The 9,798-nt window shown below is 43.1% G+C and overlaps 1 protein-coding gene across 1 annotated transcript; it reads right to left on the bottom strand.

The window, feature by feature from the left end:
* Positions 1-1,603: 1,603 nt before the first annotated feature.
* LOC135513586 (uncharacterized) lies at positions 1,604-5,104 on the bottom strand. Its single transcript, XM_064936472.1, has 7 exons — positions 4,168-5,104; positions 3,865-4,039; positions 3,480-3,772; positions 3,195-3,361; positions 2,806-3,060; positions 2,335-2,688; positions 1,604-2,219 (listed from the first exon to the last, which is right to left on the bottom strand). The coding sequence occupies exons 1-7, from the start codon at positions 4,916-4,918 to the stop codon at positions 1,947-1,949; spliced, it is 2,268 nt and encodes a 755-aa protein (XP_064792544.1). The 5' UTR covers positions 4,919-5,104; the 3' UTR covers positions 1,604-1,946.
* Positions 5,105-9,798: the final 4,694 nt, after the last annotated feature.

The following is a 9,798-nucleotide window of genomic DNA, read 5'->3' as shown; positions in this document are numbered from 1 at the left end:
TTGAATGCAGTCATCTTCACCTTTGAGGGTTATGAACATCCAAATACCTTTTGGGTGAATTTAACCACTTCGGTTGCTCCAGGAAGCTTAGAATCGACACAGGTAGACCTCATAGTGGTCTGATGGACTGTCATAGAAGACAGGTTCATAAGGCATTCATAACCCACATAGGCTTCAGGTTGAATTTAGAGATGAAGGCAATGTTTTCCTATGGGGAGAGAAGTCAATGCAAACTGTTTGATGTAAACACCTTCTTTTAACTGGTAAGGGTTAATGCCACACGGTCAAGGTTAGGCTTGCACAGATCGGGAGGACCTTAGGAACATTCCTGTGTTTGAATTGTCCTTCTAAACCTAACGGTTCCGCCGCTGTCACCCAAAATCAAATGACGTTGTGGTGCAGGCTTCATTTTGGGCCTACTTTTCTAATGCTCGCTGCTCTCAGACCGAGCGAGCTACGGTCAAGCGGGATATCTCGTTGAACTCGGCACGGCCTAGGGATTATGTTTATGCCATTGCCCGCTCTCTGTGTCTTTAGGCACCGCACTTTTTTACTTCATCCTTTGTGTGTGTGTCTGAGAGAGCTTTTATTTGACATCTGCTGGGTGAAATGACTGATTTACAGTTCATGAGGGTTACCTAGTCACACATATGAAGTTTTGGAGAGATGTGACTTTTCTAACCCTTCAAACAGACAGTGTGACCCAATTAAAGGCACTTCCGGTTGGCACAGGAAGCTATAAGTAAACACATGTCTTGATTGACATAGCCACTTACAGAATCCTGAGTTTTAAGTCTTTAAGTTAAGAATTGACTGATCTACACAGCTTTGAATACAGTGATTTTCATAATGACAGGTTATGTTTTTCAAAACACTTTTTGGGTGATTTTAACCACTTCCGGTTGCTCCAGGAAGCTTAGAATCCACACAGATAGACCTCATAGTGGTCTGATGGACTGTCATAGAAGACAGGTTCATAAGGCATTCATAACCCACATAGGCTTCAGGTTGAATTTAGAGGTGCAGGCAATGTATTCCTATGGGGAGAGAAGTTAATACAAACTGTTTGATGTAAACACCTTCTTTTAACTGGTAAGGGTTAATGCCACACGGTCAAGGTTAGGCTTGCACGGATCGGGAGGACCTCAGGAAAGTACCTGAGGTCGAATTGTGCTTCTCACCCTAACAGTTCTCTCACTGTCACCCAAAACAAATGATATATAGGGCTAGGCTTCATTTTGGGCCTACTTTTTCTCATGGTCACTGCACTTAGACAGAGCGAGCTCCGGTCAAGCGGGATATCTCGTTGAACTCGGCACGGCCTAGAGATTACGGTGATGCCATTTGTTATTTTTTAGTGTTTATTTCAGCATGTCTGTGTAAGTTTCTAGTTCAAATTGTGCTTCCTGAACAGCAGTAGTACAGTCTACAGCAGGACTTTATTGTTTATTTCACTTTTGTTTATTATCTACTTAATTTGCTTTGACAATGTAAACATATGATTCCCATGCCAATAATGTCTAAATATTTGTTCCTACCTTCACAGACAACAACACAAGACCGTGAATGTTTAACACTTACAAATTAAGTGACAAACTAAATATAAACCTCAAAGAAAGCACAACACAAAGAATAACTCAACTAGTTATTTAATAAAACAGAACAAACCTTTACATGATTAAAGAATCACACCAAAATAGAAAATTGAACAGACAGTTAGTCTAAATTACACACATTTTACACTTCTAAAATTTAAACAAGCACACCAAAATTGAACAGACAGTTAGACCAAATTACACACATTTTACATTTCTAAAATTTAAACAAGCACACCAAAATTGAATATCAAACCAAACAAAATCAGAACAGTGTAAATGTGAGAGTCTATATGACTATTTGGAAGAGGAAGTCTTGTTGTTGGTCGGCTCCACTTCCTTCGAGCTGCATCAGGGGTTCCCTCCTCCCTTTTGCACCTTCTCCTGCATCTTTAACCTCCTTGAGGCAATGGCATTTTTGAGTCTGACTTTATTTGAGTTTAGTTGTTGCATCCCTTTTAATGTGACAATGGGGGAGTGGTGGGGCGACTTGAGCTTCGCTTTGAGGGGTGAGACGTGCATGGGGGTGATGGCGACCACCATGCGGCGCGTGCAGATGCTCCGCTTCCTCTTTGGGGTAAGTTCCATCTCCACCTGAGGATTGGTCACCTTGGAGGGTGTCTCCTGACAGAGCAAACACAAGAAATTAGATATATCTCAGAATTCACACTTGACTGTTACATAGTTTACAAGTACATTTTGATAATCGAATGTGTCCTGTCAGAATAGCTGATCTTACTGGAGGTTGTCTGGCCATCTGTTCCTCATCTTCATCCTCTTCCTCCTCTTCCGAGTCCCTGGAGGACGTGCCAGACTCCTGGTACATCACCTTGGTCTCTTCAGGGGTGGTGCTCCCGTCGGAGAGGGAGGCATCCTCTCTCACCTTCTGCTTTCTTGCTCCTGAGGTGGAGGGCTGGTTCTCTGCGGCGACTGTGTTATCTTCCCCCTTCAGTGCAGCCTCAAAGAGTGCCCTGGTTTCATTTGCTTGGGTTGGATTTAAATTCATGGCATAATATTTGTCTGCCGTCTGGATGTTGTGGCACATGAAGTTGGCCACCCTTTCCCTGTCAACCTTTGGGAGCATGTTTTTTACCTGTAAGACACACACACACACACACACACACACAAATATATGATATTATTGATATTACTTGAGACAACAATAGAATATGATCTTACAATAATTAGATTCCTATCTAATCTGACCTACATGAGTGACAATGGAGGTCCTCAGGTCAGTGAACGAAGGACATTCGGGCAGACCCATCTCCTTCCACACCTCCCTCAGGTAGGCAGGCAGGTTCTTCATCTGAGTGTTTGTGGAATTGAAAAAGAAGTGCTGGGCCTTCTTTCCCCCTAAGAGACAGTGCTTGAATTTGAGGAAGTCGGAAAACCAACTGTACTCCTCCTTTGTCAGCGACATCTGGACCATGCCGTACTCCCGATTTGTTTTGTGTTCCCCCACCTAATAGAAATTGAACAGAGAAAAAAACACAAAAAAAAAAACACATTTAGCTCCTGCGACTGCAATTGTTTCCAAAGATAACCAACCAAGCAAACAAACAAATAAACACAGCCAGCTGTATTTCATAGACTTACATTGATCAGATTCACCCCAGACTGGTCACATTTTGCCTCCTCCACCTCTTTCACCAACATGTTTTTATATAGGCCTGGTCTGTGGCCGTATATGGATGTAAAGTAGGCACACAGGTACCCATAAAACCGGTACTGATTCCTCTGTGTCCTTGTTTCTTCCAATGTTTCTGTGAACATGAAAATAAAAAAGCCAGCTTCATAATCCCACTCCATAATGCATTCTATACATCTCTGATGTCTATAAGTGTGTAAAAACAGTGACATCACAGATTGAGAAAAACTTACTCAGCACTTGAGGGATTTTTTCTTTGGCAAGAGACTGGCACTCCAGCAGGCTCTTTTTGGACACCACCTTGCCTTCCTTGTTGTCCTTCACCTTTACCTGGTGAAGGGAAACTGGTCGTCTCATGGACTTGCTAATGCCCTTCATCAACCGGTTGATCCCCCTCCATTGGTTCACGGTCAGCCGGCAGCCAGGTGGAGGGGTCTCCTCAGAATATTTAAGAAATGCACCAATAGTCAAGGTGTAGTGGTTGACTGTGGTGATTGCCTTGTTCTTCTGGAGGAATTGAACCCATCTAAACACACACACACACACAAATCATACAATCAAATACTGTATTGTTGGTTAATGCTTGTGAGGCTAGAGAGAAAAAATAATTCTGCTTACTTCCTTATTTTGTCATGGTCTGTCAGGAAAATGAGAGAGGACTGGTAGGTCTCATTCTTCGCCATGTAGTTTAAAAATTGCGTCACCCTCTTGACCTTTGAGGCACAATTTTCACTCATCTTATAATTTGGATTAGGGCCCTCACAGTTCTTCCTGAATCCCTCGATAAACACACCTAATCAAAAAAACATAACATTTTAGACTAGAATTACAATCTCATGAGGCTACATGAATCAGTCAGGTGGTTTATCATATTCTTTTCAAACACAAACTCTTGTCACTATTTGAAGAAACAGTACTTACTCATAGCAGAGCCCGGAAGGATGAGTTTGCAGCTAGATCCGGATACTGTAGGCTCATCTCTCTGGTCCCCTGAACCTGTAGCTTGGTCCTGCTCCTCTCGCTTTGTGTCTGTGTCTGACTCTGCCTGAAAGTTGAGGGCCTTCACCATGCCAATCCCCATCTGCCTTTTCAGCAGCTGGTACTTCTTCCTCACCATTTTCAGATCAGAGATCAACTTCAGGTTGTCCTTTTTAATGGAGTTGTTGGTCTCACGTCTTGTACGCAGTGCCTCATCCCTCTCTTGCACAGCTTTTTTCAGTCTCAGGATTGGTGCATGGCAGTGGCAGGAATCCTCTTTGCAGTCCACTTCCTCCTCTGCTTCTGTAGGTGAACATAACATTTCCTCCTCCTCCTCTTCTTTCCTTACAGTCTCCAAAATATCTAAATCTGTCGCCATTGGGATGGCAGGGACCGATGCCCTCAACACCGCCAGCCTCTCCATCGTCAGCCGTCTCCTAAGGTCCTCTAAAACCTGTCTCCTCTGTGCTCTGTTGAGCTCTGAGTGGGAGTCTATATGCCGGTCTAGTCTGCTAAGATGTGTGGAGCATCCTGACACTGGACACTGCTCCTGCCTGACATTGACGCGGCCCGACTGCCACTTACAAATGAGTAACCTTTCCTCACTGTTCCTCACATGGTGTACATACCTAAGGTGCTGACTGAAGCCAATCACAACCTTATAGCATATTGGACATGAGCGCACAGGAGCCATATATACTATTCGAAACTATTCTATTCTATTCTATTGAAAAGGGAAATAATAGTAAATAAAAAACTTAACACAATCCCTTAAGCAATAAAGAAAGTACAATGCTTCTGGCTGCTTAATTGATACTCATAAATATACATGAAACCACTCCTCACCACTCTAGAATGCTCATCTCCTTGTCAGCTCAAAGTGAAATGCAGCCTATTAGAAAAAAAATCACTCTTCTCATTTTAAACACTCCCCAAACTCCTCCTCTCTGTCAGCACATGATCAAACTCTGTGTTTTTCCATTTGAGAATGCTCAGGATGAGGCACTATGAACATCCAAATACCTTTGGGTGAATTTAACATGCTCCAGGAAGCAAATACACTACTCTGGTTGTAGTCAAATATATTCTATTATAGAAAATACTCCCCAAACTACTATATTGTTATCTCATAGTCAAATTCTCTATTTTCCCATTAAAAACAATCACATTGATGAGACTACTTTTTTTAAATGGCCCCTATGCTCAGACCAAGTGAGCTACATGAGATTACTTTTTGCACGGTCCCTGCGGTCAGACCGGTCTGAGTGAGCTACATGATACTACTTTTTTTGCATGGTCCCTGCGGTCACCGGTCAGACCGAATGAGCTACATGAGATTACTTTTTACGCAGACAAAGCCTGCTACCTGAGACTACTTTTTTGCATGGTCACTGTGGTCAGACCAAGTGAGCTACGGTCAAGTGGGGTGTCTTGTTGAACTCGGCACACGCTAAAGATAATGGTAATGCCATTGCAGGCTCTGTGTGTCTTTAAGCACCGCACTGTGTCACTCCATCCTTGCTGTGTGTGTGTGTGTGTGTGTGTGTGTGTGTGTGTGTGTGTGTGTGTGTGTGTGTGTGTGTGTGTGTGTGTGTGTGTGTGTGTGTGTGTGTGTGTGTGTGTGTGTGTGTGTGTGAAGATGTGAGAGAGCTTTTCTTTGACATCTGTTTAGAGAAAGACTGATTTACAGTTCATGAGGGTTGCCTAATCACAAATATGAAGTTTTGGAAAGATGTGACTTTTTTAACCCTTAGAAACAGACACAGTGACCCAATTAAAGGCACTTCCGGTTGGCACAGGAAGCTATAGGTAAACACATGTCTTGACTGAGGTAGCCTCTTACAGAATCCTGAGTTTTAAGTCTTTAATTTGAGAATTGACTGATCTACACAGGGTTGAATGCAGTCATCTTCACCTTTGAGGGTTATGAACATCCAAATACCTTTTGGGTGAATTTAACCACTTCGGTTGCTCCAGGAAGCTTAGAATCGACACAGGTAGACCTCATAGTGGTCTGATGGACTGTCATAGAAGACAGGTTCATAAGGCATTCATAACCCACATAGGCTTCAGGTTGAATTTAGAGATGAAGGCAATGTTTTCCTATGGGGAGAGAAGTCAATGCAAACTGTTTGATGTAAACACCTTCTTTTAACTGGTAAGGGTTAATGCCACACGGTCAAGGTTAGGCTTGCACAGATCGGGAGGACCTTAGGAACATTCCTGTGTTTGAATTGTCCTTCTAAACCTAACGGTTCCGCCGCTGTCACCCAAAATCAAATGACGTTGTGGTGCAGGCTTCATTTTGGGCCTACTTTTCTAATGCTCGCTGCTCTCAGACCGAGCGAGCTACGGTCAAGCGGGATATCTCGTTGAACTCGGCACGGCCTAGGGATTATGTTTATGCCATTGCCCGCTCTCTGTGTCTTTAGGCACCGCACTTTTTTACTTCATCCTTTGTGTGTGTGTCTGAGAGAGCTTTTATTTGACATCTGCTGGGTGAAATGACTGATTTACAGTTCATGAGGGTTAACTAATCACAAATATGAAGTTTTGGAAAGATGTGACTTTTTTAACCCTTAGAAACAGACACAGTGACCCAATTAAAGGCACTTCCGGTTGGCACAGGAAGCTATAGGTAAACACATGTCTTGACTGAGGTAGCCTCTTACAGAATCCTGAGTTTTAAGTCTTTAATTTGAGAATTGACTGATCTACACAGGGTTGAATGCAGTCATCTTCACCTTTGAGGGTTATGAACATCCAAATACCTTTTGGGTGAATTTAACCACTTCGGTTGCTCCAGGAAGCTTAGAATCGACACAGGTAGACCTCATAGTGGTCTGATGGACTGTCATAGAAGACAGGTTCATAAGGCATTCATAACCCACATAGGCTTCAGGTTGAATTTAGAGATGAAGGCAATGTTTTCCTATGGGGAGAGAAGTCAATGCAAACTGTTTGATGTAAACACCTTCTTTTAACTGGTAAGGGTTAATGCCACACGGTCAAGGTTAGGCTTGCACAGATCGGGAGGACCTTAGGAACATTCCTGTGTTTGAATTGTCCTTCTAAACCTAACGGTTCCGCCGCTGTCACCCAAAATCAAATGACGTTGTGGTGCAGGCTTCATTTTGGGCCTACTTTTCTAATGCTCGCTGCTCTCAGACCGAGCGAGCTACGGTCAAGCGGGATATCTCGTTGAACTCGGCACGGCCTAGGGATTATGTTTATGCCATTGCCCGCTCTCTGTGTCTTTAGGCACCGCACTTTTTTACTTCATCCTTTGTGTGTGTGTCTGAGAGAGCTTTTATTTGACATCTGCTGGGTGAAATGACTGATTTACAGTTCATGAGGGTTAACTAATCACAAATATGAAGTTTTGGAAAGATGTGACTTTTTTAACCCTTAGAAACAGACACAGTGACCCAATTAAAGGCACTTCCGGTTGGCACAGGAAGCTATAGGTAAACACATGTCTTGACTGAGGTAGCCTCTTACAGAATCCTGAGTTTTAAGTCTTTAATTTGAGAATTGACTGATCTACACAGGGTTGAATGCAGTCATCTTCACCTTTGAGGGTTATGAACATCCAAATACCTTTTGGGTGAATTTAACCACTTCGGTTGCTCCAGGAAGCTTAGAATCGACACAGGTAGACCTCATAGTGGTCTGATGGACTGTCATAGAAGACAGGTTCATAAGGCATTCATAACCCACATAGGCTTCAGGTTGAATTTAGAGATGAAGGCAATGTTTTCCTATGGGGAGAGAAGTCAATGCAAACTGTTTGATGTAAACACCTTCTTTTAACTGGTAAGGGTTAATGCCACACGGTCAAGGTTAGGCTTGCACAGATCGGGAGGACCTTAGGAACATTCCTGTGTTTGAATTGTCCTTCTAAACCTAACGGTTCCGCCGCTGTCACCCAAAATCAAATGACGTTGTGGTGCAGGCTTCATTTTGGGCCTACTTTTCTAATGCTCGCTGCTCTCAGACCGAGCGAGCTACGGTCAAGCGGGATATCTCGTTGAACTCGGCACGGCCTAGGGATTATGTTTATGCCATTGCCCGCTCTCTGTGTCTTTAGGCACCGCACTTTTTTACTTCATCCTTTGTGTGTGTGTCTGAGAGAGCTTTTATTTGACATCTGCTGGGTGAAATGACTGATTTACAGTTCATGAGGGTTAACTAATCACAAATATGAAGTTTTGGAAAGATGTGACTTTTTTAACCCTTAGAAACAGACACAGTGACCCAATTAAAGGCACTTCCGGTTGGCACAGGAAGCTATAGGTAAACACATGTCTTGACTGAGGTAGCCTCTTACAGAATCCTGAGTTTTAAGTCTTTAATTTGAGAATTGACTGATCTACACAGGGTTGAATGCAGTCATCTTCACCTTTGAGGGTTATGAACATCCAAATACCTTTTGGGTGAATTTAACCACTTCGGTTGCTCCAGGAAGCTTAGAATCGACACAGGTAGACCTCATAGTGGTCTGATGGACTGTCATAGAAGACAGGTTCATAAGGCATTCATAACCCACATAGGCTTCAGGTTGAATTTAGAGATGAAGGCAATGTTTTCCTATGGGGAGAGAAGTCAATGCAAACTGTTTGATGTAAACACCTTCTTTTAACTGGTAAGGGTTAATGCCACACGGTCAAGGTTAGGCTTGCACAGATCGGGAGGACCTTAGGAACATTCCTGTGTTTGAATTGTCCTTCTAAACCTAACGGTTCCGCCGCTGTCACCCAAAATCAAATGACGTTGTGGTGCAGGCTTCATTTTGGGCCTACTTTTCTAATGCTCGCTGCTCTCAGACCGAGCGAGCTACGGTCAAGCGGGATATCTCGTTGAACTCGGCACGGCCTAGGGATTATGTTTATGCCATTGCCCGCTCTCTGTGTCTTTAGGCACCGCACTTTTTACTTCATCCTTTGTGTGTGTGTCTGAGAGAGCTTTTATTTGACATCTGCTGGGTGAAATGACTGATTTACAGTTCATGAGGGTTAACTAATCACAAATATGAAGTTTTGGAAAGATGTGACTTTTTTAACCCTTAGAAACAGACACAGTGACCCAATTAAAGGCACTTCCGGTTGGCACAGGAAGCTATAGGTAAACACATGTCTTGACTGAGGTAGCCTCTTACAGAATCCTGAGTTTTAAGTCTTTAATTTGAGAATTGACTGATCTACACAGGGTTGAATGCAGTCATCTTCACCTTTGAGGGTTATGAACATCCAAATACCTTTTGGGTGAATTTAACCACTTCGGTTGCTCCAGGAAGCTTAGAATCGACACAGGTAGACCTCATAGTGGTCTGATGGACTGTCATAGAAGACAGGTTCATAAGGCATTCATAACCCACATAGGCTTCAGGTTGAATTTAGAGATGAAGGCAATGTTTTCCTATGGGGAGAGAAGTCAATGCAAACTGTTTGATGTAAACACCTTCTTTTAACTGGTAAGGGTTAATGCCACACGGTCAAGGTTAGGCTTGCACAGATCGGGAGGACCTTAGGAACATTCCTGTGTTTGAATTGTCCTTCTAAACCTAACGGTTCC

Source organism: Oncorhynchus masou, chromosome 25, assembly GCF_036934945.1.
Source record: "Oncorhynchus masou masou isolate Uvic2021 chromosome 25, UVic_Omas_1.1, whole genome shotgun sequence".
NCBI lineage: Eukaryota > Metazoa > Chordata > Actinopteri > Salmoniformes > Salmonidae > Oncorhynchus > Oncorhynchus masou.
Note: the sequence above shows the minus strand (reverse complement) of the source record. Positions and strands in the feature narration are given on the sequence as shown.